The 27,451-nt window shown below is 46.4% G+C and overlaps 2 protein-coding genes across 4 annotated transcripts in view; one reads left to right on the plus strand and one right to left on the minus strand.

The window, feature by feature from the left end:
- HSCB (HscB mitochondrial iron-sulfur cluster cochaperone) overlaps positions 1-27,451 on the minus strand; it is a 169,224-nt gene that overhangs the window by 95,343 nt on the left and 46,430 nt on the right. The gene's annotated exons all lie outside the window — the stretch shown is intronic.
- Positions 1-27,451, plus strand: part of TTC28 (tetratricopeptide repeat domain 28) — a 125,993-nt gene that overhangs the window by 77,570 nt on the left and 20,972 nt on the right. For all 3 annotated transcript variants that reach the window (XM_052689454.1, XM_052689455.1, XM_052689456.1), the window contains 8 exons: positions 11,970-12,477; positions 16,751-18,092; positions 18,806-19,329; positions 20,346-20,455; positions 20,739-20,868; positions 21,278-21,496; positions 23,471-23,636; positions 26,376-26,516. In XM_052689454.1, the coding sequence (XP_052545414.1) occupies positions 11,970-12,477; positions 16,751-18,092; positions 18,806-19,329; positions 20,346-20,455; positions 20,739-20,868; positions 21,278-21,496; positions 23,471-23,636; positions 26,376-26,516 (3,140 nt within the window). The remainder of the gene's footprint in view (positions 1-11,969; positions 12,478-16,750; positions 18,093-18,805; positions 19,330-20,345; positions 20,456-20,738; positions 20,869-21,277; positions 21,497-23,470; positions 23,637-26,375; positions 26,517-27,451) is intronic.

The following is a 27,451-nucleotide window of genomic DNA, read 5'->3' on the forward strand; positions in this document are numbered from 1 at the left end:
TGAGCATTGGGCTCTGCTGGTGGTGAGTTCTGAGTCTGACTGTGCAGGTGTTGGTTTTCACACAAAATTTAGGTTTGTGCTCTTGCCTGCTTCCTTGCAAAGGCAGTAGGAAGCTCAGAGTTCATTTTGCTACCTCGTGGTAAAGCAATTTGTAATGCCTTACCACTGATGGGATTTATAAGGTAGCTAATGCATGTCAGTTATCTCGTGGTACAAATCTGGCCATTTTTAGTAACAGAGATACAGCTTGTTGTGCCTGTACTGTATTTGTGAAGTAAATAATTTGTTTTAAGCACTGAGTAACATGATCATGTGCAAGTCATCATGTAATCCATGCAGCATGTGTTGATGTCACACCATGAGTTATGATTTAGACAAGGAGAATGTAAATGATTGGAGGGAAAAAGTAAATTTGCTGGCTTTTGCTGACTGTGTCAGCTGCTGTCCCAAGGTTCGTCTTCATCTCTAGCTAGTAGCAGATAGGCAGAGTTTCCTTGTATTGCCAAATTCAGTACAGCCATTACTTGCTTCTGCATAGTTGAATTGGAGCCAGCCACGGGTGATCTCTCACGATGGGTTGCAGTGGCTGTTTCTAATGACAATACCTGTGTTCACTCCAAGTAATATGATTTGGAAAACTGCTGTTTCAGAAGATTACATTTTGGAAGCTGTGAGGACTGATAGGCAACAACTGATGGGGAAAGGGAGCTGTGGGTCCAGGTGTTTGTGCTGAGCTGCAGAGCCCTGCCTCAGGCTGGTTGTGCCCTCACATTGTACGAGAGCTCTGCCCTGCAGAGACCACCAACACCACAAAGTCTCCACAGCGCGATGGCTCTGTTCTCTCTTGGGCAGTCAGACGCCTTCTATTACAGCCCTGCATTTAAAAATAGCAGAGCAATGAGGCAAAATCATAAACTAACCATAATAAAATTAGTGCTTGTGTGAAAGTGCATTGCCAGCGCTGAGCTTTTGGGAAGCGCAGTGTTGCCAACAAGCTGCTGCGTGCTGGCAGCTCCTGTGCGGTGTGTTGTGAGCTGAGCAGGCCGATCAGGAGAGAGGTTTTGAAGGTTTCCCCCACCTCCCCTCGAGGGAAGCTGTTTCTGGAAGGACTGCCCTCCTGTCACCAGCCATGTGCTTCCATGGCTGTTTCTAAATGGTGTGGAATTGTGGGGACCCTGCAGTCTACTGGAGGGGAGAGCTTGAGTGCAGTGAAGGTTTGTGTGATTTTAAGAACTGAAGAGAGAGAGCGATGGTGTTGGAAGTCAAACTGTTGGGCTGTGGCTCTCGCTGCAGAAGCTGTTTGCTTTGTAGTGTGCCTCGGAACAGCATAAAACATCAATGAATCATTGCTTGAGAGACCTTGGATCGCTTCGACATTTAAAAAGTGTGTTAATACACACAGCTATGGCTGTACAGCGGACTCCAGAAAGCATTCATTGCCTCGAGGGGATTTGTGCCCTTCAGAGCAATCCTTTCTGTCCATCTGTTACTGACAGAACCTTTCAAATTAAGTGCTTCCAATTCACTGGAAGGAGTTCTTAAAATACTACTTTTCTTTGAGAGAATATCTGAAGAGCTTGAGCAGTGTATGGTGGGACGCCCAGCTTTGTCCTTCACTGATGCTGTTTGAGTCTTCCCAGACAGTCCGAAAAATGAAACGAGGAGGTGCTTCCTACTACATTGAGAGGGCTGAGATGAGAGGCCTTTGCTGGCGTTAGATGATTGTTATGATAGAAAGCTGTCAGCAATTACAGGCTGCCGTGCAATAGGGATGTGTTAAGCTCTGGAGGAGGAGCTTTACTGAAAGATGATTGGTGTGACAGACATAGTCTGCCTGCATTCAGTTGGGAATTTGTAGATTGTGCAACTGTCTGAACATCCTTTGTGTGCAGCCCAGATGCTGGTGGTTAGGTAGGTTTGAAATTGTAGTAGATTTTCCCAGTCCCCTTTAAAGCGTGTCCGAGCCAGCAATGAAACTCACCATAAAGCTTCCTACATTTTGTAAACTACAGCTACTTACTGTCAGGCTGTGAGAGTCAAAGATCAGATTTCACTTTCTTATTTCCAGAAGGAGATGGAGTAGGAAAGATAGATCACTTCTTTCTACTGAAATCTGTAAAGTATGTAAAGCCAGGATTTTCTGTCTCTTCCTGAAGGGAGCAAAATGTTTTCCAGGTGTCCTTCCTGTCATGCTCTGTCTGTAGAAGCCACATCTTTACTAAATAGTAAAGCTGTAAGTATTTAATCTTTTGTCTGAACAGCATGTGTGTATTATGCTACGGAGTTGAAGAATATATTTCTTCCATGTTCTTTTCTCATCATTTTAGAAATATGTGCTCTGCTGAGTTAGATAAGGAAGAAGACTGGAACACAGTGTGAGTTACAAATGACATAACTGTCCATAGGAGAAACTGTCCTTCATTCTTCCTGAAGTACAGCTGTGGGAGCTCCTGTGGCTCTGTGCCTTGCCCACAGTTCTCTATCTGCCCTGCTCTGGGAATGTTGTGCAAGGGCTGTGCTTCTGCTGTGCCACAAACTGCTTCACTTTGCTGCTGTGAGCTGAACGTTCCAACAAATGTTTCAGAGTGTATCAGCTCTGTCTCATGTGTGAGCAAGGTGTGCTTCCCCAGCTGGACTTCTTTCTGATCGAGTGGTGTGAGAGCTTGCCTGAGATGTGGGATGCCTCCCCAGCTGCCCATCCACGTTCCTTCCTGCTCCAGGATGGTTTCTATACTGGCAGCCACAGGGAGGGCAGCTGGCAGAGATTGAAGTTACAACTCCTTGTGCTTCAGTTGCAGGGGTCCTGTGCTTGCAGTTGTGCTGTACGTTTGGCTGGAAGCGTGGATCTGTGCAACTGTTCTTCCCTAGACAAAACATCATAGGGCATGTCAGTGTTGGGTGAGCTCAGCAGAACATGTGCAGCTGATTAGTCCTGGGGCCAGGTTCTCCTGCTGGTTACCTTGTCAGGAGCACAGAGTCATAGAGCAGCTGTGTGGACATCCTCCAGCTTTGCACTGCTGCAGCCTGGCACTGAGGCAAAGCTGGAACACAGCTCATGCTCAGTAGTAAGCACAGCTTTTCCTCGCTGTAGTGCTGTTGCTTTACCTCTCCAGCTGGGCTGTGGGCAGCTGGCACTTCCCAGCACATGACTGCTGTGCCACATCCTTTTGATGTCTGTAAGATCCTTTTCCTGCTGCCCTGCTGTTACCCTGGTCTGTCACTGCAGCTTTCTCTGGAGCAAGTTGAGTGGCTTCACAGGGAGCTGATTTTCCAGCTGTGGATCAGTGTTCTTGGTTCTGTTGCAGAGATACTTGGCCACCAAGAGAGAGGAAGTTGTGTTGTTTTTGGAGCACACAGGGATCTGATTTTTCCCTTCAGGGTTGGCACAGCTGGCATCCTGGTACGTGCCAGGCTCCAGGAGATACCTGTGACTGCTGAGGATATTTGTGTTTGGCAAGAACTGGTGATGGGGTTCAGGAAAAAGTCTTTTTCTGGCTTAATGCTGGTAACAGCTTCCAAGCCTAAGTACCCAGAAAGGCTGCCTAGCTAGCATGTAGCATGCAGAAGAGCACTGATCTCCATACTGCCATGCACATTCATTTTTGGGTGACTTGCAGCTGATTCAGATTGCTCTAATAGTTACCTGGCACTTGTGTCTATAGCTGTGTGTTGTAGTGAACTGTTGCCAAAATTGTCTTGTTATGCATGCTACATCTGATATTTGTGTGGAACAAAAGATCATAATTCACTAAAAAAGGGCTGTGGGGAAATAAAGCAGAAACATTGTCCTTCTGTGTCCAGAAGGGGCGATGAATCTGCCTGTCCCTTACCTGTGCCAGCAGGAGAGAAATTGCACAGAGGGTGGTGGAAGGCTGTTTGTCATTACTGATTTTTTCCCTGCAATTGCATCTGAGCTGTCTGTCTTGTGTTGCATGGCAGTGCACCATACTGTACCTTCTGTTAGCTTGGCATGGTTCAGGCCATCCTGGAATGCTCGAAGATAGCAGCTAATGGAAGACAGGCTGGAGTCCTGTAGCCCATCTTTTCTGCAGGTATTGTGGTGGGCTGGGCTATTCCTCCCCTATATTCCATTCCTACCCTATATTCCACTTTCTAGGCACAGCCTGTGGTTAATGTGAAGGAAACATTGCTAAGGCATGCCATTTTCCTCACACTTGTTGAGAGTTTATAAGGGAATCTGAGAAATTGTGCAGTGAGGTGAACGCTTTCTTGGTAAGCTGACATGTGCGTGCAGATCTCACTTGTGATTTCTGTAGCATTCTGTCCTTGGGAGAACAGACAGACACCTGGGCTGTCCAATGCTGCATGGTGCAGCAGAATTTTTCCTGTCCGCCTGCTCTTTCTGAGCGGTATCTTAACTGTTGCCAGGAGAACCCTTCTGTTTCCCCTTCTGCTCATGTCTGCTCATTAGTCACTTGGGTGCAGACCAGTGGGCTGGGTGCAGCTCCTATTCCATGCAGCATTTAGCTTGGAGTGGGTAATCATTCATAGCAGGAGCTCTTTTCCATTGCAATCAGGTAGCTTTCAGTTGCTTTAAAAGACAGTTTCCCTTAGGACCAATGGTTTTTTCTCTTTCTCACTGAAAATCCTGAAGTGATCCTCACTCTGTTGCACAGTGTCTCTGCCTGTGGCATTTGTGTTGGACACAGCCATGTGAAAAGGTGGTCTGTCCCTGGCAAACTTTTTAGGAAGGATGAATCTGAAAATCTTGGCATTGCAGTTACGTTTGGTAACAGTCTGGAAAATGAGAACAGGATATAAATACCTCACAAATGAAACCTAGAAAGAGTCATCAGGCTGAAAGCAAGTTGTCGGGTATGAAAACATTGAGTAGGATGTCAGAAATGGGTGGAGGTGACAGTAGGAAAATGTTGTGGTTGATGGCAGAGCAGTGCAGAAAAAACCAGCAGAGAAGGTACGTAAGCGTTCCTTTGCTTCTCTATCTTCTGTCTCATTTTCCCTTCTGCAGTGAAGCCACTGCTTCAAAATAATTTATTACATAGTTGTCTGCCACAGAGAAGTGAGTTGTCTGCTGCCAGTGGCAGCGTGGATGGGGAAGGCTGAGATGATAATACACTTTGTTCCTTTTAGTTTTATCACATCTGACTGGAGTTCCTGAAGTAAGGAACAGGCTGAAACTGGCCTTGCTAATTGCTAATCTCTATTAATAATTAATATAGGCACTGCTAGTAAGAGTGTTGGAATTACAAGTTTAGGATGTGACCATTGCTGGTGAAACTACGAAGAGAAATTTTGCAAGAGATAAATGTTGGATGTATGTATTGCAGAGGTGGTAACATTGCAAAAATGTCTTTATATATTTTGTTTAAAAAAAAATAAAAGGAAAAGCACCTTATTCTAAAGGCCGAGCGTCAAGAAAATGGGTGGGTGACTGTGCCATATCCATGTACATAAACATTTTCACTGCATGGGATTACTTCTTAGCTCTTGTTTCTCCATTATGCCTTCCATCTTTCTCTCGGGTCTTTTAAGGGATCTTCTGAGCCCTGAATGTACTTTCAAGAAATTGAAACAAGCTGTTTTTTGATTCAACCTCTGCGTGAGAAGCAGCTTTCCAAATCCCATGACACTTTACACAGGATTTACAAACAACAGAATGGTTGGTTGGGCTGCTAACCACTCAAGCAAAAGAGTGCTCCCACTCCCTGCTGTCCAGAGAGCTACAAGACCAGCACTGGTTCCGGGGAATTAAGTGCAAAATTATCTCCAGGAACTAGAAACTGTAGAAAAGATCAAGTCCTTGCAATTATGAACTGGATTTTTGCAAAAAGAAAGGACCATGTTTTCTTTCAGAATTGCCTCTTGGTGAAGCCTTCTTGCTGATCTCAAGCTGGTTTCAATGTGCATTTTTGTTAGTACTGAGGAAAAAGCTGCCTGAGCAGATATCAGGCTAGCAAGAGTGCAGCTTCAGTCCTCCACTGTTCAGTCCCAGCACTGCTGTTGGAAGTGGTACAGCCCAGATGCGTGCCTGGCTTCCTGATGGGTGGCCAAGGGGTGAAGGAGCCAGCAGGACTTCCAAGATCAGCTAGAAGGCTGAGCTGCAGGAGAGTGGGGCTTTGCAGTGCATCCCACTGCACCTGCCTGATCATCAGTGCATGCAGACTCACTGTGGCTTAAGTGGTGATGTTTCTGTGATTGGTTTTTTTTAATGTGTTATGTAAGGTAAATGTCCTTTGCACAAGACTGAGGGACAGAGCTGAGCACGCTGGGGCAGGACTGGCTGCTAAGGGTCTAAAGAGCCAGTGCAGAGTGAGGTGGGAGTGGGGCAGATTGGTTCTCCAGATTTCCTAACAGGACAGCAGGTTTATTTTTATCCCTGCTGCCCTTGAAGTCTCAGGTTCCACAGATGCAGTGATTTTTAGCTTAATGAGAACTTGTGAGAGGTTGGATTCGGTCTGCAGAATGATTATATGTCTTCCTGAATACTTTTTACAGCATCGTTAATTCACTCGAGTTCAGTTTTTTTCTGGCGCAGATGTTTGGCTCTGTTGAGTATACAGAATCACAGGCATGCTCTTTTCCCAGTTCCTATTGTTCCCTCAGATACTTCTACTTCAAACAGCTGTTCTTTGAGAGGCACTGAATAACCACTGGGACTCAGAATCTGACCTGTGATGGAGGGATGGGTTCCAGCCTTGAAACCCTCCACTGCAGTGCTTGCCTTCGCCCTGCTGTTTGCAGGCTCTTGTTGCAGCTGGCAGCCCTGCTTCGTTAGGAATCTGGGGTGAATTCCCACGTACCCTGGAGAACAGCTTTTTACAGGATGGCTTTCTCACTCCATGTCAGAACCAAATTCTTTGCTGCAACAAGGAAGACTCGAGTACCAGCTGTTGGGAAAATGCTTCCCATATGAGTTCATCTGAGGGCACTGGTGTTACATTACATCTTAGAGTGGAAAACTTGCTTAGGTGAGAGGGTGAGTTCAGTGATGTGAGCAACACAATGCTCAAGTACTGAGCAGTTGGATTTGTATGAACATAAATTAATTGCCTTTCTCTTGTGTTGTTTTACTTTTTAGAAGCTCAGCTTGACAAGGTTCACAAGGGTTTGTCCAGTTCAAATGTGCTGGTATTAAGCAGAATGTGGGGAAATCTGACCAGTGCAGGATATTTGGGAAGGCACTCAAAGCCATGTGCTTTGTTTTGTCTCACTTTCAGACTCGAAAGGGAAATGTAATACTTCCTGAGGATCTCCTTAAATGTCCCTACTTGACCCTCACTGTACGTGTGTTTTAACTGAGAGAAAGTCAGCTTTCTGGTTTCATTTGCCTCTCATGGTGTCTGCAAAACCTAGCATTCTTCTGTGGCCTGTACCCTGGTTACAGTAAAAGAAATGGTGTGGGAACCTCATGTAAGGTGTGCACCTCTGGGGGCTCCATGCCTCTGGGGATTTCAGAAGATTCTTATTCTCACCTCAGCCATAGTTTTCCTATACTGAGCTTCTCTCTAAAATGATATCCAACTTTGTGAGCAGAAATCATGCCAGGATTGGCCCTGCTCTAAAAGGATTGCTTTGCAGAGGCAATTTGCAAAGGACAAGGTTTGCTTGGAGGCTCCTGTGCAGGAAGAGGAGCATGCAGGGTCGATGCCAGGGTCAGCAGCATGTCACATGTCTGAGTGATTTCATCCAGTGATGGCAGAGATGCTGTGACTTTGCTTTTGGCATCTGTAGTAGAAATAGGTGAGAGGGACTGCTGTTGTTTTCCCCTATGATGCTGTTACTTGCTGGGAAGTCTGGATTCTACAGCACTGCTTCTGCTCGTTGCTGGTGTTTGCTGTGCTTGGATTTGAAGTTATGGGGAATGAAATAGATTTTTAGACTCTCTGGAAATGGTGGTTTCCATGTGAAAGACTGAAACATTCTACAAAGAAATTGATTTCGACTGAGCTATTGATTCCAGTTTCTTTTTGTTTTGTTTTCAGGAAATAATTACCACAGCAAAGATGTTCCTTTCTGTGTACAGATAGTGTACAGGAGGAGAATATTGCCTGCTGCTTCCTCATTGTTTTCAAAAGCATGCTGCACAAAGAATGCTGGATTGGTACTGACAATTAGGCCTTTGCCTTTGAAGGAGGAGGGATGGGTGGCTTTGAATGTTAGGGGGCATTGACTGTGTTTGAGTGTGAAATTTGCAGTGGTGCACATAACACCTGTCCCCAGGACTACCTGTGGAATGTTGATGAGTTCTGAGTAATTGGTAAAGGAGCTTAATAGAAGCGGGAGCTTAATAGAAATATCAATGCAATTTACAGCCACTGGTGTGTCCCAAATTTCCTGTTAGGTTACTGTCCTGCCTGTGAGCACAGCAGTCAGCCAGTCTGTATTTGTAAAACAAACAGAATGTGTGTGCTTGCATCCTTACGCAGTGTTACTGTTACTGTTAGCCAACCTTAGTGCATCCTACACAGAAAACATTTCTGTTAGCTGTCAGCTTCGTGTCCAGGCTAGATCAGTGCACACCCATCTCTGTCCTCAGCTGGCTATGGTCCCATTGTCTCTTGATGCCTCTCTGCTTCAGGATCCAGCCTGGCTTGTCAGGGATGATGTAAACAGATAAAATGGGGATGGGTTAAGGCTTCATGTCCCTGCAGGCTGTTATTAGCTGCGAATAGAGGTGTATGCTCACGTTCCTGAACTTGTAAACTTTCAGGGGTCAACAGTTGCCTTTACAGCCAAACTGGGCTCCATGGAGCCCCTGCCATAACAGGTGAGCTGGTAGGTGCTGCAGTCAGGCTCTCGATGTCACAAATACTTTGTGCACAACACTTGTTTCACTCTTCTGCTTTGAAAGTTCAGTCTCTGATCAGGTGCTGTTTGGTGTCTCTTTTTGGGGGTTAGGGCTACCAGGCAGAACATCTTCACCATTTAAACAAAAGAATTGTTTAAATGTAACATAATTGGGAAATGATTATTTTCTGGCATGGGTGAAATATCTTAGAAACACACCTCGCAGTCATCGGATCATTATTAGTTATCATTCTGTGATGCACATCTGCTTAACATCAGATTCTTTACCTTATTCAGCTGAAAAACCCGACTGTTGCTCCCAGGAAAAAGAGAGAATTTGAAACCCTTTTCTGAACTCCCTTCTGTGCCTCAGCTCAGTGGCAGAAGAATCTGCTTTCTATTAAAGTGATAAATTGCATAATTGAAGGTGTAAGCATCCCCCACTGTAAAATTTGTCTTTGTCAGATATACAAAGCATTGATTTTCTTTGTTTGCTGATGCAGAACCCCACTGATATGAAGCTGTAGTCTCCTTTCACCCTGCCACCAAGCAGTAATCCTTACTAGCACAGCTGGAGCCTGCTGCACATGCACACCTAGTGCCAACCTGGTACTCCACTGCTGTGTTCTGGTGCTTATGCCAGCACCTCTGGGAATATCTCTACCCAATTGGCCAGCATGTGAGCCACTTTGAGTTCCCAGTGGATGCTGTTATGTGGAACGTTTTATTAAGTACACAGTGATGAATTTATCTTCCTGAGTTGTATTACTCACCCCCTGAAGTGTTAGTCATTGGTGTCCTCCAGCAGATGTAATCAACAGATTGCTCCCAAGCAGTGCTTTAATGTCAAGCTCTGCACTCATTTCGCTGATCACCCCAGAGAGCACACAGAGCATCGATATCTGTCTTGCTGGAGAAGAGATGCTGGAGCCAGTCCATGAGAAGCCAAAGGTGACAGACTCTGCTCATGCAGGCTACGGGGTGGCTGAGGAGTGCCTCCCTTGGAGCACCCTTGGAGCTAATGGCCACAGAATAAAGCTTTGGGAGGAATACTGCATTGGAGGGCAGGCAGCCTTCCTGTGTCTGTGTGCATGAACGATTCCTTCTGTGTGCTGTATGAGAAGTCCCTGCAGCCGGTGAGTTTCTTTTCTGCACGGAGAGTCTGAGTTCTGCACATCTCCATGGATGCCTTTTCCCTAGCTGTAAGACATTAACATCATCTGAACCTCTGTCTAGATGGCCCTGAGCCATGGCCCATCTTGTTCAGCAATCTCCATGTATAAATGTCCTTTTTTGTTGTTGTTTTAATTTAGCAGCACCAGAAGAGAACAGTTTGACTCTCTGGATATCCAGAAAAAGCATTTCTGTTCAATTCCCGATTGCACCGAGTGCTCCTGGTGGTGGTGGCCTGTCTGCCAGAGTTAATTGGGGTTGCTGGGTCAGTTCTCCCTGGGGTTGCGTTGTGCTGGGAGATTTAGCTGTGCCCTGAGTAGCCCAGCAGTTTGCTCTGTGCAATGAGGAATGTGTGTTGCTCACCAGCACGGTCAGGGGACCCCTGTGTACCTTAAGGCCTGTGCAGGACTCTGTGCAATATTTTGGTTTTGGGGAAAGAAAAAAATAATAATCATAGCGTTTTGAATGCTGCCAGTTCTGTTATTATTAAGCTGCTTGAAAGAGTGCCTCTGGGAAAACGGATGCAGCTTGGCTGTTTGTTGAGCTGGCCAAGAGGGAGCTTCCCTATGGTGTTGAATATCTCCTGACTTAGAAGCTGTATTTAACGGCTAATCTGTCACCTCGGGGTTCTTGTATGAGAAAAGATGAACTCTGTTAATTTGAATCAGTGTATTGTGTTTTACAGCTCCTCAGTCTGGAAACATTGCTCTGCTGATGCTGCTGGGAGTGCATAGCCAAAGATAGGAAGAGGGTGAGAGTGTCTCTTCATTGGCAGCACCAGGTTATTTCATCTTAAACTGTAAGGACAGCATTCTGAGATGCTGCATCTCAGGTAGAAGGGTGGACCGAGGCTTTCCTGTGCTCATGTGCTGTGACAAGGTGAGAATGGTCCCTGTGCAGTCTCACCTTGACTGTTCCTTTCTGAAAGTGTTTGAAAAGATGGCTATTGTGGAACTGGGTCACAGCAGCAGCTGGATAGCAAAGGAAATGCATATGCAGGGGACTGCGAAGTGCTCCAGGTCAGGGATTTGGAGTGAACAGCCATGCTGAGGTAGCAAATAGGCACTGAGCAGCAGAAATGTGTCCCTGCACTTAACTCCTTGCCCTGCTTTCAGCCCTGTGTACGTGCAGGCAAGTCTGTGTCCTGATAGGTGCAGCGATCAACAGTCTGCTTCTTGAATAATTTGTCTTGTTGGATGCAGCTGTTTCTCAGTGCTAAAGTTTCCAAATAACTGCATTTATTTAAGGTATTCCCAGAGGACAGGGGCTCCAGCTGCTGAAGTCCTGTTGTCTGTGCAGCAGTCCCAAGGTTGTTGGGACTGAGTAACAAACAGTGCTGTGGTAGAAGGACCCTGTTTTACTGCACAATATAAATGCTCTTGGGAGCATGGTGTGATGGGCCAAACAGATGTGAAGATGTTGGTGAGTATCCTCTGGCCTACTGGTTTTCTATGATGAGCAACAAAGGCCTTCTCTCTGCTGAGTGCTGGCTGCAGATTGCAGGTTTCCAGCAGCTGTATTCAGGGTCTGTTCAGCCTGAGAAGAAGAAAGCAGAGAGTCCTCCTGTGGGCTCAGCACACCTTATGGTTCCGCCATGTCACACATCCTGCTGCTGGTCTTTGTGCATGATGCTCTTTGGCACCAGCCTGCAGGATGTGAGGAGCCTGTCATGCTGACATGAACTCACTGTATGCAGGGGGGAGCAGGGAAGAGTTTGTCTGCTCTCACTTTCTCTGTTTCTTTCAGGAGTCTCTGCATCTTTGCAGTGCCACCCTTCCCCTTTACCCAGATATGCACACACACCGTGTGTTCTAGAGAAAGGAGATAATCTCAGCACTGCTCTCTCTCCATTACTGCTGCCTCCACCTGAACTGCCCTGATGCATGTAGAACAGCAGAGAGCGGATTTCCAGCTGGTAGTCACAAGTTTTCTCCAGAATGGCCCTTTGGGGCTGATTTCTGGGACTGAGGCCATCAGACTTGTTTTTATGAGGACTTGTACTTACTTCTTCTCTTTTATCCCTGCAGGCAGCATCCGCAGCACTGAGCAGTCTGGGCCATGTGTACACAGCCATCGGGGACTACCCAAACGCACTGGCGAGCCACAAGCAGTGTGTCCTCCTTGCAAAGCAATCCAAAGATGAGCTGTCTGAGGCACGGGAGCTGGGCAACATGGGAGCAGTGTACATTGCAATGGGGGATTTTGAAAATGCAGTGCAGTGCCATGAACAACATCTTAAGATCGCCAAGGAGCTGGGGAATAAGAGGGAGGAAGCCCGAGCTTACAGCAACCTGGGCAGTGCTTACCACTACCGGAGGAACTTCGACAAAGCCATGTCCTACCACAACTATGTGCTGGAGTTGGCCCAGGAGCTGGCTGAGAAAGCCATTGAGATGCGAGCTTATGCGGGCTTGGGCCACGCAGCTAGATGCATGCAGGACCTGGAGAGGGCTAAGCAGTACCATGAGGAGCAGTTGCACATCGCTGAGAGCCTGCAGGACCGAGCTGCTGAAGGCAGAGCCTCCTCCAATTTAGGTAAGGCCCTGATGTGGAGCAGTGTTGGTCAGGGAATGCAGCAACTGTTGGAGCTGCTGCCAGGACCCGTGAGGCTTGCTGTGTGCTATCTTCTTAGTTGTACCAACTCCACCAGACTATCTTCATAAAATAAACAGGCACTTGGCAGATTGTGTGTCGATGTAACGTGTCCCATGTTAAATTATTCAGCCACTCAGAAGGCACCAGAATGTACAAGGTCATGGCAGAAGGCAATTGAGAAAGTACAGTGCTTTTGAAGAGCTGCTGAGGTGTCAGAAAGAAACATAAGTTTTGCACCAAGGCGAGAAGCAATGTGGTTTATTATCCAGCCATTACTTTGGGAGCTTGTCAGCTTGCTGCATTCTATCTTGGGTGACACGTGGATCAAAACCTAACGAAGTTTGTGTTCAGAATGTACACATTAAAGTAATAGAGTGTAGAATAATATGTTCTTCTGAGGACAGACATCAGTATCTTACTGGCAGGCTGAGGAGGGTTGAATTACATCAAAGCGAAGTCCATTCCTCTTTCACAGTGCCAGATGCAGAAGTGAACAAAGATGTGTTTGCGTCTCTGGCTGTGAGATGTGGGAGTCTGTGCTGCTGTCACTGCAGCTGTTGTTGGGATGTGTTCTGACTGCACAGCTCAGCTGGACGGACGAGGCTGTGGGGAGTGGCAGAACAGGGCTGTTGTGGGTATGACAAAATACATGTTTGCTGGCAGCCCCTGAATCTCAGCTCTTGGAGGCCTCCCCACACTGTAAATTAGCTTCTGTTTCTGCCTGGCAGTTGGCACTTGGTTCGTTTGTAGATGCTAATTGTACTTTGATGTTATCAGCAGCAGGTAATTGAAAAGGGCTTGATGAATTAGTTAATTTCTCATAATAGCTGACTCTTCGAGAGCTGAATGAAGAAGATAAGATGAACTGTAGAAAATGCATCAGCCTTAGCTTTCTGATTACTGTTGCGAATCAACTTCTTAACACAAATAAGGGAAAATGTGTGAGACAAAATAGGTCTGAGGCACAAGTTCCTGTGAGCTGCTAAGCCTTACAGAGCCCTGAGCATTGCTGGTGTTTCTTCTAGTGGGACAGAGCAGGCAGGAGGCCTGGGGTGGATAAAGCTTTGCATCTGGATTCCCCTAACTTCTGTTCAAGGGCTTTGCCAAATACAGGGTAGGTGCTCTCACCAAGCACAAATCTCATCTCCCATCTCTGCTGCCATTGTGGGGTTGATCCTGGGCAGATGCGTGGAGTCACAGCTGTGTTCATCTGTGAGCTCCTCAGAATGGAAATGGGCCTGTTCTGAGCAGCAAACCTCCCCAGTTCAGAAAGGATTTCGTGTGCCTCCTCTCCGAGCACAGCTTTCTGGAGAATTGCCACAGATCCTTCTGAGCAAATCCAGAAAACTAAGGGAATGAAGTCTTGGAAAATGGGAGCAGTCTCATGGTTTTGGTTTTCCTCCCTGTGTCTGTTTGGTGATCAAGCTTGGGCTGCCTGAGTTGTCTCCCATCTTTGTGAGCCTGTTGCCATGAGCAGACCATCAGTAGAGGAAGGAGCTTCATTGAAGTTCAGTGATGTGAAGTTCATGTGAAGTGAAGTTCAGCTGCATCTGTGCACAGTGTAGTCTGGCTCTGTTACTCAGCACCTCAAAAAGTAAAAACAGAGGTACAGAAACATTGAGAGGAGATGGGTTCAGCAGTTCGCTGTGACTGCTGACACTACAGCAGTGGTTTTGCTTTATCCCAGAACAAAACTAAGTGCTACCACAGAAGGAAGCAACGTGCTCTTGTTCCTTGGCCTCCAGGGGTACTCACTTGCATTTTTAATTCTCTTGCTATGTTGCTGGCTTGAAACCAGTGAAGTCAGGACTAGAAAGTTCATCTTAATGCGATTATTATTCTTACAGTAGCTTTGGATTTAGCAAGAGTTTCAACATGCAATTCCAGAAAATTTTGTTCAAAAAAAACCAGTATTTTGGTGCAGCAGAGAATGTTTTTCTTGTTTGGATTTAGACCTAAGTACAACGTTAGGTTGGTATGCTGACTCAGCTGCTCTACGCTTTGTATTAAAATAGTTTTCCTAGCTTCTGAGTACAGGATCTCACGTTTCAGCTGTTATTTGGATATTTTTCTATGTCCTCTCTATCAGAGTTAAGTTACGCTGGAAAAAGAGAGCACGCAGTTCTTGTAGAGAAAGTCTATTACTGTTGTTGAAATGCATCCAGTGCCAATTAAAAAGTCGAGTCTTAATTGTCTTCTTCATCTAATCCACATGCAAAACAAAGCCTCATCAAAATAACCATGCTGACAGGCAAAAAAATGTATCTAAATGTGTGTTTCCAAGCCAGAATGTTAGAGTTGGCCTCTTTGCTGAAGCAACAGAATTTTCTGTTTGCATTTCCCTGATTTAGATGGAAAGCTCTCTTAAGTGCACTATCTAATGCTGAGCGGGACAGACCCAGAATATAACATAGCCCAGCTGCTGCAGTGCTCTGTGGGGAGATGTAATGCACTCTGTGACTCGTAAGCTGAAGGTAATGGACTGAGGGCGAGTCACAAGTTATCAAGCCCTTCACAACAAGGAGATTTGGAGTTTAACCAGAAGTCTGAGATTGTCAACCTTTGCAAAGCAGATGGTGTTTCCAAATGCCAGGGCTCCATGCAGAGAGCTGGCTTTTCAGCTTCTGCAGCACTTAACAGTCCTGTTGTGATGCAGAGATGGCACTTCAGATTATTAGTAAAACACAGTAGTTCAAAGTCTGTCCCCAGGTGCTTAGCATCTCTTTGCAGTTATGAGAGAGCTTCACTGCCTCTCTTTTATGTCCTTGTTACTCAGAGTTGGATGGTCTGCCTTGTATTAAGGTAGAGGCCATGTGCCTCATTTTATCTCTGGGACCTTACTTTATTTGTAATGAAGGAGATTATAGAAAATTTCGTCTGATTGAACTAGTAATCATTTCAAATCCTCAAGCACTCTGTAGGAGAAAGTAGAAGTGTTTTCTTCTCCATCTTGGCAGTGAAGAGGCTGACTAAAATGTTTAGAAGGCTTCATCCCCTATCCGTCTTTTTTCTGTTGAGAAGTGTGCAAAGAATGGATTTGGTAGGTGGTGGTTTTGGAGTCTAGATCAGAAGCTTTCCTTGCTGGGCCATCCTTTGTAATTAATTACCCCTGGAAAATGATGGAGATGTACCAGGAGATGGTGTGGGGTGTCTTTATCACGTTTCTCTTTTTCCAAGAGCAACCTCAGCGTTTCACATTCCTCTGTTTGGGGACACTTAAGGCTGTTGCTGTTTTATTCCTCACCGTGACACGCTTGGGATTAATAATATAGGGTGATGCATAAGGAAATGATCTTTGAATGTGTTTTCAATAATGAGTCTTGCTGTTGAGTTAATGCATGTCCTGCAGCAGGCACTTCAGGCAAGGGTGTTGGTGATTTTGTGGTTTGGTGGTGTGTCGGGGAAGCTGGCCTGAAAGTGAGAGGTTGTGCTGTGCAGCGCTGCGGCAAGGCAAGCTGCAGTGCAGAGATGAGCAGTGTTGTCATGGCAGTGCATGCCTTAACAAGGGATGTATGTCCATGCACGTGGTGTAGTTCCTTGGCCCATGCATGATCACTGCCATCCCCAGTCACTCTTCCAGAAAAGCTACAGGAGTTCTGAGTTACCAGGGCAATTGAAGAGAAGTGGAAGAAGTCCTGGGGTGTTGAATTCTACCTCCTGTTATCACACATGCCACTTAATACTACTACCATGACCATGAACAAAGCAAGTGCAGTCTTTCTTGACTGGAAATGCAACAATTCACTGGATAGTTTCTCCTCCTCTTATTTCCAAGTGATGATTCCCTGCCCTTGTAGTAGAAATTCTTGCTATTATTCTTCAAGTTTGTGTCTTTGCATTTCTTACTGTTGAATTTCATGACTGTGTTCTTGTTGCTCTGATACACAATGTTTTCCAGCCCCTCTGCGCATTATTCCTATCGTTCCCAGTGTAGGCAGTGCTTCTTCTCTGGGTTTCAATATATTTCACTGTAGCATTCACTTCCTGTGGGCCCAAGGCACCACTCAAAAAGTTTCATAAAGTTCATCCTCTTCTCTGCTTTCTATCTCTTAAACAAGAAGTAGCTCATCATAGGCTGGGTTACCTGGCCAGCACTGTGCTGGCCACAGACTGCCAAAGGCCAAGCTGTAGAGCAGCTCTGGCGACGTGAGCTGCTGCAGAAGGGTTACCATGACACAGTATTTTTATTGAACCTGTTTCTGTTACGTTTCAGGAATCATTCACCAGATGAAAGGTGACTATGACACTGCACTGCGGCTGCACAAGACACATCTGTCTATAGCCCAGGAGCTCAGCGATTACGCAGCGCAGGGCCGGGCCTATGGTAACATGGGCAATGCTTATAACGCGCTGGGTGTGTACGACCAGGCTGTTAAGTACCATCGGCAGGAGCTGCAGATCTCTATGGAAGTTAACGACCGGGCCTCTCAAGCGTCTACACACGGGAACTTGGCGGTCGCCTATCAAGCACTGGGTGCCCACGATCGTGCTCTGCAGCACTACCAAAACCATCTCAACATCGCCCGGGAGCTGCGAGACATCCAAAGTGAAGCACGGGCCCTCAGCAATTTGGGCAACTTTCACTGCTCACGAGGAGAGTACGTGCAGGCAGCCCCTTACTACGAGCAGTACCTGCGCCTGTCCCCTGAGCTGCAGGACATGGAAGGGGAGGGAAAGGTTTGCCATAATCTTGGTTATGCCCATTACTGCCTCGGGAACTACGAAGAGGCTGTTAAGTACTACGAGCAGGATCTTGCGTTAGCAAAGGATCTCCATGACAAGCTGAGCCAAGCCAAAGCGTATTGCAACTTGGGCCTGGCCTTCAAAGCCTTGATGGACTTCAGCAAAGCAGAGGAGTGTCAGAAGTATCTGTTGTCCCTGGCCCAGTCTCTGAACAATTCCCAGGCCAAATTCCGAGCTCTGGGGAACTTGGGGGATATTTTTGTCTGTAAAAAAGACGTAAATGGTGCAATAAAGTTTTATGAGCAACAGTTGAGCTTAGCCCATCATGTTAAAGACAGGAGACTGGAAGCCAGTGCCTATGCAGCCCTGGGCTCTGCATACAGAATGATACAGAAGTGTGACAAGGCTTTAGGTTACCATACGCAGGAGCTGGAGGTGTACCAGGAGCTGGGAGATATGCCAGGAGAATGCAGAGCACACGGTCACCTTGCTGCAGTGTACATGTCACTTGGGAAGTACACCATGGCCTTCAAGTGCTACGAAGAACAACTGGAGCTTGGGCAGAAGTTGAAGGACCCCAGCATAGAAGCCCAAGTCTATGGCAACATGGGCATCACCAAGATGAACATGAACGTCATGGAGGAAGCTATTGGCTACTTCGAGCAGCAGCTGGCCATGCTGCAGCAGCTCAGTGGAAATGAATCTGTGTTAGATCGGGGCCGAGCATATGGGAACCTGGGGGATTGTTACGAAGCTCTGGGGGATTTTGAGGAAGCGATAAAGTATTATGAACAGTACCTGTCTGTTGCACAAAGCTTGAACCGCATGCAAGATCAGGCAAAGGCCTACCGAGGCCTGGGCAATGGGCACAGGTGAGGATTGCTGCATGTTAGGACAGTGGAATGCAGTGCATTGGAGTACCCAGGAAAGCATCCTCGTGTCAGGGAAGTGTGGGTGCACCAGAGGAGAGGAGGATGAGCTGCACCTAAAATGCTAGCAGGCAGACTATGGGTGCATGCCAGCATGGGACAGAGAGTGGGGAAGAGTGTGTGTGATTAGGGAGCATGTGGGAATGCACAGGTGGGATTGGGAGTAGGCCTGAGAGAGGGGAAATGGGAGATGCATGCTGTGGGGCTGAAGTGTGCATGCAGATGGGGGTGAAAAGAGGAGACTGGCCAGCAGGTGGGGGCTGTGTAAGTGTGGCAGGGAAGACAGGTTGATGTCTAGGGGAGTGCAAATGGCTGCAGTGTGTCATCGGAGGGGGGTGTGTTTGTATGATTGTTGTACACGTGCACAGGGATTTGGAGTGTAGGACCAGGTAACAAGGTCCTCTGGATGCTGGGAAGGAAATGGTTTGGTCAGTGCTGCTGGCTCAGATAATGGAGCTGAGGTTGCTCAGTCCTTCGAACTAGAGGTTTGGAAGGCAGCAGAGGAAGGATGTTGATTCAGAAGTGCTGGGCACAATTCCTGGGGGAGAAACGTTTGTCTCTGCCTGAAAAATGTGAGATGACCTTGAGAGGAAGCGACAAAGTGTTTTAGTTCAAGAAAATATTGACAAAATAAATGCTGTTTTCTTCCTTTTTAGAGCTATGGGAAGTTTGCAGCAGGCTCTCGTGTGCTTTGAGAAGAGGCTTGTGGTGGCACACGAGCTAGGGGAGGCTTTTAACAAAGCCCAGGCCTATGGTGAGCTGGGGAGCCTGCACAGCCAGCTGGGGAACTACGAGCAAGCCATCTCGTGCCTGGAACGGCAGCTGAACATTGCTCGTGAGATGAAGGACCGTGCTCTGGAGAGTGACGCTGCCTGCGGTCTTGGTGGGGTCTACCAACAGATGGGCGAGTATGACACAGCCCTGCAGTATCACCAGCTGGACCTGCAGATTGCAGAAGAGACCAACAACCCTACTTGCCAAGGCCGAGCCTATGGGAACTTGGGCCTGACCTATGAGTCCTTGGGCACCTATGAAAGGGCAGTAGTGTATCAGGAGCAGCATCTCAGCATTGCAGCACAAATGAACGATCTTGTAGCCAAGACTCTGTCATACAGCAGTTTGGGGAGGACACATCATGCCTTGCAGAACTACTCTCAGGCTGTGATGTACTTGCAGGAAGGTAAGAGGCTGAATTGTCCAGCACGCCATTTTGGATAGATACATGGGAAAAGGAGGAAGGCCTGAAGATATGAAGGGAAATGAGGTGCTATGAGTGTGGCACTAAGGGGATTTTTGACAGTGACCTTCAAAGCCAAAGCTATTGCAGATGTCCATAGTTACTGTTGGGCATCGTGTTGAATAGCTGCCCCAGTAGGTTGTTCTGTGTAGCACACCATGTCAGTCAGAGCCTTCCGTTCATCTCTGAGCTTGAATTCCAAGCGTGCCTAGTGAGCGTCTTTATATATATATGTGTGTCTGTCTGCTCCATCTCCTGATGTGATGTGAACTCCTGAAAAACCTGGAAATAATGTTTGTTGCTGAGCTGCATGGTCATGGCCAGGGCTTCCCGTCTCCAGTCTGTGGGAAATGTTAGGTGTATGAGAGGAGCCATCTTTGCTGGCAGCTGGGCCCATCAAGGTGGGAGACTTGGAGTATGATAGAAGGGAGCAAGAAGGTGCTACTGGGAGTGAGACAGGCTCCAAGTTGCTTATGCCAGGATCCTGCCCTCCTCCAAACCATACGGAGCCTACCAGGAAGCTGGGAAAGCTGCTGGGAAACAAACAAGAGATGTGGCAAGAGGCCTCTTGTCTGGCAGTGTTTGGTAGCGTAATGTGATTTTGATTAACTGACTGTTAAGGTTTAAATCAGATTTCCTGGTAGGAGCATAGTGTGTGTGTTTCAGGGGAATTAAATTTAACTTCACATGGGGTTGGATCTTGGTCCATGGAAGCGTCTGCTCTGCTGAGGCACGTCTTGTGCTGGTGTTGACTGGAGTGTAAACAGCTGCTGCCCAGCACTTCCACAGTTGACATCTCACTGCTCTGCATTGCTGCTGTCTGCCTGTCCTGGGCACCCTGGAGGCATAGGCCTAACCTGAGCCAGCAGTTCCCAGCAGCAGAGGCAGAAGAAATACTCTACTTGGCTGCCAAAGTGACTTCTCCTCTGAGGCTCCCTCTCATTCTGACTTCTTTTCAGGACTGAGGCTGGCGGAGCAGCTGGGACGCAGAGAAGATGAGGCCAAAATCCGCCATGGTCTCGGCCTCTCCCTCTGGGCAAGTGGGAACCTGGAGGAGTCTCAGCACCAGGTATTCTAAGATCTGCCCTGTGCTTGCAGGCTGTTCTCCTCTGAGCCTGGTGGGTCAGTTCTGTCCCTGGCGGTGGAATTGTCTGGTGCATCCTGGGGCAAGGTGTACCATGCGCTTAGTACTCTCAGGCCCGTGTGCCTTCATCCCAGGTCACCTGCCCTCTGCCAGGAATGCTGACCCCCTGAGGGGCTGCCTAGGGGTGTGGTGGCCTTGGATCCCGCTCTCCCACTCGTGCTGTCTGTTGTATCTGTCAGGGTGTCACCGTGGCTGTTTTCCCTCCCAGCTCTATCGGGCCTCGGCACTGTTTGAAACCATCCGCCATGAGGTGCAGCTGAGCACAGATTACAAGCTGTCACTCTTCGACCTGCAGACATCTTCCTACCAGGCCCTGCAGCGAGTACTTGTCAGCCTCGGTAAGCTGAACTCCAGTCTCATGTGGAGCTGGACTGAAGGTGCAGGGAGGAAGTTCATGATCCAGCCTTCTCTTATTATCTGTCTGATGCAGCACAGCACTGCATTTATTTGCCAGGACAAGAAAAGGTGTTTCCTGCTTTGAATTTCAGGCACCTATGGATTCTTTTCCATGTTTTCTCCATTCATTCTCTTTTCTCTGACTCATTTCCCCATATATCATGTTAGCTCTTGCAGCCAAGATGATCTGTGGGACTGCATACCAGTGTAGTGACTACTCCTTCCAGAAATAAGTGCTGCGATATGTTTCTGCAGGTTTTTGTTCCAATTGAGATAGCAGCTGTTCCTGTTTCTGCACTATGCTGCAAACTGTGTTGATGTCACGTCTGAGAGATGACTTTGTCTTTTCAGGTCACCATGATGAAGCTTTGGCAGTAGCAGAGAGGGGACGAACAAGGGCATTTGCTGACCTGCTTGTGGAACGCCAGACTGGGCAGCAGGACTCTGATCCCTATTCTCCAGTGACCATTGACCAGGTCCTGGAGACAGTGAATGGCCAGAGAGGGCTTGTTCTGTACTACTCACTAGCTGCAGGTTACCTGTACAGCTGGCTGCTGGCTCCTGGGGCAGGTGAGGTGCTTTTTGAAGGTGAGAGCCTATGAACAAGCCTTACAAAATGAAAATTGTACCATTTGCAGCTGGGAAAGAATCTGGTACCACAGATTCTAGAACCCAGGAGCTGGAAACAGTGGCATAACCACAGCAGTAATGACATGGAAGTGCTTATTCACGGTTTTGACATTGACCTGGGAATGGAAATGTTTCAGATGTTTAATATTTCCATTTTCCTATCTCCAGTCTGAATGTTTTTCCCACCTGGCAGAGCAGAGCAGTAATGAGATTCTGACTCTGTTGGCTCTGTGAGAATCTTCTATGCATAAGAACGCCTACTTTAATTATATTTCTATGCTTTAGCCTTTCAAAAGCTTTTGACATTTATCCACTGAAGTGGATTGCAGAAAACAGAAGGGTGTCCCCGCTTCTTGATACTCCACTGAACTGCCTGATCCTCTGAATTCCACTTAAATAAATGTGGAAATGCTTATCACAGAGAAGCAAGGAAGATTAATTTGAAGAGGGTTGCTTTTTTTGCAGGCAGCTGTTTTTCATTATCTAATAAAAGCGATGACTAAATTTTCATGAGTTCTTTCTGGATATAATTTAATAATTGCAGCCTTTCACCATAACAAAGCTGAAGAGATAAAAAGCATTATTTAGATTGCATGAAAAATGCTTTGGGAAGGTAAGCAGACATTTATACGTGCCTGATTTCAGATGGAATGGCTGTGATTGGAAAACACTTCTCTTGGGGGTGTTCTGCAGTATTGCCTATGTAAGTTTGGGGTGATGTCATCCTGCTGTGCACCCAATCACTAGCTGGCTCTTTAGTTGTGTGTTTTGCAGAATAAAATGGCAGTAATTCTGTAGTATTGAGATTAAGCTGAGTATAATAAATTTGCAAGTATCAGAAGTACATCAGCCTCATAGTTAGTCTCCTCCTCGCCCAGCTGATCCTGTAGAAGGGCAGCTGCACTCTCCAGTACATGGGTTTGTGACTGCAGTACTGGATGCACTGTCAGGTATAAGGGACGAGAGGAACAGTGCTGCTTTGAGCTCCAACATGCAGGTTTCCTCCTGAGCAGCTTTGCTGAGAAGCTCTTCAGTAGTGACTTGACCCCTCCTCATCTTATTAGTACTGGCAGAGAGTGGCAGCCCATGATCCTCTTATCCCACTGGAACCATGTCCTTAGAGCCTCTTCACTGATTCTCTGTTCCTGCAGAAGGAGTTGCTTTGCCATTATTCCCCTGCTCTCACTAATTGATCTTTGCTGCCAATACAAACAGGGCATCCAGAGCAGCCTTTCACTGCTGATCTCCGTCTGTGGTACTGTAGAATTAATTGTGTCAGGAAAATTATGCCAGTGTGAGGGGAAGAAGGTTTTATGTGGAGTAGTAGCTGAATTCTTACCAAAACAGCAGTTGTTCTTTGTATTATTTATTCACTTTGAAATGTTAACTTTTAATAATTTACTGTATTTTAATCTATATTTCTTTTTTTGTGTGTACAGCATACTTTTGTGCATAAAAGTGAAGGGAAAAGCCTTTGTGTGACTGCTGTAGTAATAATATTTTTGTTCAGCATTTGAGCCTGGCGTGCTCAATATATGTGATCAGAGACCATTACTAGGCTTTTTTCAAAGTCACCTATTGAAATGTGACTCGGGCTGGTAGATGCTTCCATGAAAGATCTGTTTTATAATTCATGTAAGACTGCTGCAAAAGCAAATGCGTTCTGAATACCTCATAAAAGCACTACTCTGCCTTTGTGCCTTTGAGCTACAATCTGCAAAGTGCAAAGCTAGATTTTAAAAACCAAATTGGAATACAGGAGGGCTGGAAATGCTCTGTGGAGACACAGCACAGAGGGCTTTGCCCCAGTGATGCTGGAAATGGCAAATGTTGAAGACTGTGCCCCTTTCCTGGACGGCTGGCAGCGCTTTTCTTTCCCAGTGGAAATAATCTCACAATTCGTGTTCCTTGCAGGTATTCTGAAATTCCATGAGTATTACCTGGGTGACAGCTTGACAGAAAATGCCGGGGATTTCCACGAAGCCAACAGCGTGGCCCTGCAAACAGTAACAAACTCTGCACTGGAGCAGTACATCTCCAGCGTGCGGGAGGCTCTGGGTGTGGATTCCTACTATACCCGGTAAGCTGGAGGTGGCCTTTAAAGCCTTGATTCTTGCTCTCTCCGCAGGAGGCGCTTTGTAACATTCTCAGCTAATGGGCTGAGAAGTCTGAGAACTGAGAGCCGCAGTAGGAGGTGGATTTTTGTTACAGTGACAACAAAATCGCATGTATCAGTCTTCTAAAAGACATGAGGTGCTTTTTTTTCCCACCTTAGGTTAGAAATTTGCCCAGGAAACTGCCACTCTTGCTACACCTCGCTTGCAAATCACCTGTGGGTTTCTGCAACCTTTTGAGATTACTTTAAGCACCTCTGTTACCACTGAAATTCATCTAATCGCTTGAAAACTAATCTGTACTGTCCTCAAGTCTTCACAAAGTGACAGAAGGAAGACAATCCAAATCTCTGTGACACCTGAGCAGTAGAACGTAGCAGTCCATAATCCATGCCATTTTCTTGAGATGGCAGAATGCAAGCAGATTTGTGGCTGTATTTGCCCTGGACAAATGGCAGAGAAGAAGGAAATGAAACCAAACCCCAAAACAGAGAAACCTAAAATAAACCATGCATTGATATCCCAGACAAGAAATGTTGTTGATTGGTACAAGAAGGACAGAGGAGATGTTGAATTGAGATTGGACAGCATGTATCTAGAAGAAAACATATTTGAGCCATTTTCTCTGCTTCATTGCCTTGTTCTCCAAGGAGGGAAGAGACGTCAGAGTGATCTGTGTGGTTTATGTAGGTCTGCAGCTAGGAGACAGATAAAGGGCTTTTGTTCCTTCGTATTAGCTAGATAGTAATTTTCTCATTCTTTCTGTTAGTTCTGGTGCTGTGTATAAATGTTTTTGTGACCACAGCACTGACTATCCCAAGGTGATGACATAAGACATAAAATTATTTGAGAAATTATATTCTACTATTCTGAAAGCTCGTGGAGAACATGGTTTTTGCTTCTGCTCTCTGAGTGCAGTGTTGGAGTCAGGAAGATATTGCCATTGGGGAAGGATAGGCTGTAGTGATTCAGTAAAAGGAGGGTTTCAAGGATGCAGAATTGTGCTCCTATGGATCTTTGTGTTACTGAGGTACTGATGGTATCTATAACAGAGTTTGAGCATGAGCAGGTGGGCTGCTGCTGTTGTTAGCAAAATGGTGGCTCTGGCACAGGGAGCCGTCAGGTTCAGGTTAAGCTCTGACCCTCTCCTCAGTGCAGTGTGAGGTTGCTGTTTTCTAAAGTCACGCAGCAACTTCACAAGGGAATCGTTAGGGTTGTGTCAGCTGAGCTCTGTAAACAAGACAAACTGCTGAGATGAATTTGTGGACAACTCCTAGTATTGAAACAGTCTGAAACCAGAAGCAGTAGGACCTGCACCGTGGTGGCGTCTTCCTATTTTTGCTCCTGGAGAGGCAGGGATGCTGTCATGGTGTGCATCATCAGGATTTGCTCTGGTGGTTTTAGGTTCTGCACTGCAGTCTTGGCTTTGTGCTGAAAAGTGTTCATCACTGCTGGTCTAATTAAGCTGACAAGTAACACATACCTGCAGAAAATGCAGTGTGAGGGAGTTTGATGCCTGCTTGAACTTGTGCTGGGACAGATGTCTTTCTCTTCTGGGGAGCTTGTGGCCTGCTCTCTTAGGTTCATGAACTCAAGATTCTTCTCTTCTAAGAGCTCCAAATATTCATTGCAATACCTAAAATCGTGCCAGGACTCAAGACTGTGCATGCCTGCAGCTGGAGGAAGAACGTGCAGGAGACAGCTGTTGACAGGCTTTTCTTCCTCTCCACGTTCTTTCTTCCCTCCTCTGGCTGTTGTTCAGCTGCCCAGCGTTCAAGTGATTGAGTTTTATCAGGGCTTCTTTGCTCAGGTTATGAGATCACATTGACCTGGAAGTATATTTACAAGACATCTTGTGGTCCATACAGCACCATATGGAGTCGTGCTGTGTTTTACTTTAATTTCATTTATGTGGTTACTATTGGAAAACGTGTCCTTGCAGAAAGCCTGCAAGATGTTGGGAACCCACTGAAAGGAAAGAGAAGTGAGATGCAGGACAGCTTTAGCAGGCAGGAAAACAGGTTTAGCTTAAGTGTGCAAATTCCAAGGCTGGCAATGCACCATGATGTGCAATTTATTTAATTAAAGGAAGGAGTTGCTAAAAACATATGTATAGTAGTGTGTGTGCTTTCTGTCTTTACAAAGAAATAACTGCTGTTGTTGTTTTGACAGAGATGGTAATTTAGGTGTTAACATCAGGAAATGCAGAATTTAGGAATTTTGGTCTCTCTCTGTTGCTGCTGTCCTGGTGTCACGATGGAGTTGTTTGATTTGGGGTTTTTTTTGTTTTATTATTATTTTTTGTCTCTGTTTCTTTCCCTGTTTGTATAATAGGAGCATCAACACAGCTGTCTTTTGTATACTGAGCTTTGCCAGTGTAGGGAGCAAGCAGAACTTGGAGTTGTTGTTGTGGAAAGGATGCACTAACGCATGTTCTTAGGCAATTCAAGGGCCAAAGTTGATGTTTCCTGCAAACCTCAGCTTTTCTGTACTGTTCTACAGCTTCAGAAATCGTTACCCATTGCTGGGCGTGGGGATTTGCATCCTGTATTTCTAGTATTGTCTGTAATCCAGGGACAGTTTGACTTTAGAAATGGTTTAGGTTGCCTGAAATCCAACTTCTCTCAAACTAGCTGAGCATTTATCACAATGCTGTTGTGCTTTCCTGCACCAGTGACTCCTTCACCCTGCTGTTCTCTCTGCAGAGCCTGTGCTAGCAGTGAGACTGAGAGCGAAGCTGGAGATATCATGGACCAGCAGTTTGAGGAGATGAATAACAAGCTGAACTCAATGACTGATCCAACTGGCTTCCTGAGGATGGTCAGCAGGAACAACCTCTTGAACAGGTGAGAGTGTAGCACTGCACTTGGAGATCAGCAAGGAAAAGGAGTTGTCTTGGTGTGACCTCAGAGTGCAGCTGATGACTGCTGGTGGTCTCGCTTATTCCCCTCTGTTTCAAGCATGCAGAACAGCAAACCATCATGGCTGCAGTAACCATTCATGTGGATATGTCTTCACACATTGATTCTTCTGGAACATTAAGCATCTATCTTGTAAATAAGGTCTGCATCTGAGGATGTGCAGTGGTTACTTTCTCTCCTTCTGAGCAGAGGCATTTCCCTTCGGTCTTTTTTTCTTCTTCCTCATTTGGTGCAGTGAGGATTTCTCCCTTTCTCAGGGAGCCTTGTGTCTCGCTCCTGATGGGACTGGGAATCCAGTGCTGCCTTGTGCTGCTCGTGTGTCCAGCCTGGGAGGAGGTACTTGGAAGGTCACCAGGCACTCCGCACATAGGTGACCTGTTGAGGCTTGGTTCTGTTGTAGAGGCTCAAGTATTACATGTAAAAGACAAAGAAGCCCTACTAGTCCCTGGAAAGGCATGGGTTCTTACTGCTTCCTTCTTTAAAAATAGAAATTTTCAATAGTAAAGAGGCAGAACAGCAGCTGAAAGCATCATTGTGCTTTCTTGTGAGACAGAGGGCCACCCGCAGAGACCTTAGACAGGACTCTGTATTTCACTTAGGAGCTCAATAGCTTGGTTTGGAAGAGCAGGGAGTGGCATCTTCATTACATTTCCAGATGAAAGTGATTGCTTAAGGTGACAGCCATGAGGACTTGTCAGCAATTGTTAACTGGCATCTTTGTCCTGAGGGGCAGCCACTTCTAATTTCCTCTTCTCCTGGACAAGTTCTATTTCTGACTGGCTGAACACTTGCAGAGGAGCTCTGTTTTTGTCCCTGCTGTCTGAGAACTTGGAGCTCTTGGCTTATACGCTTCTTGTGGA

Source organism: Tympanuchus pallidicinctus, unplaced genomic scaffold, assembly GCF_026119805.1.
Source record: "Tympanuchus pallidicinctus isolate F22 unplaced genomic scaffold, pur_lepc_1.0 scaffold25, whole genome shotgun sequence".
NCBI classification, from domain to species: Eukaryota; Metazoa; Chordata; class Aves; order Galliformes; family Phasianidae; genus Tympanuchus; species Tympanuchus pallidicinctus.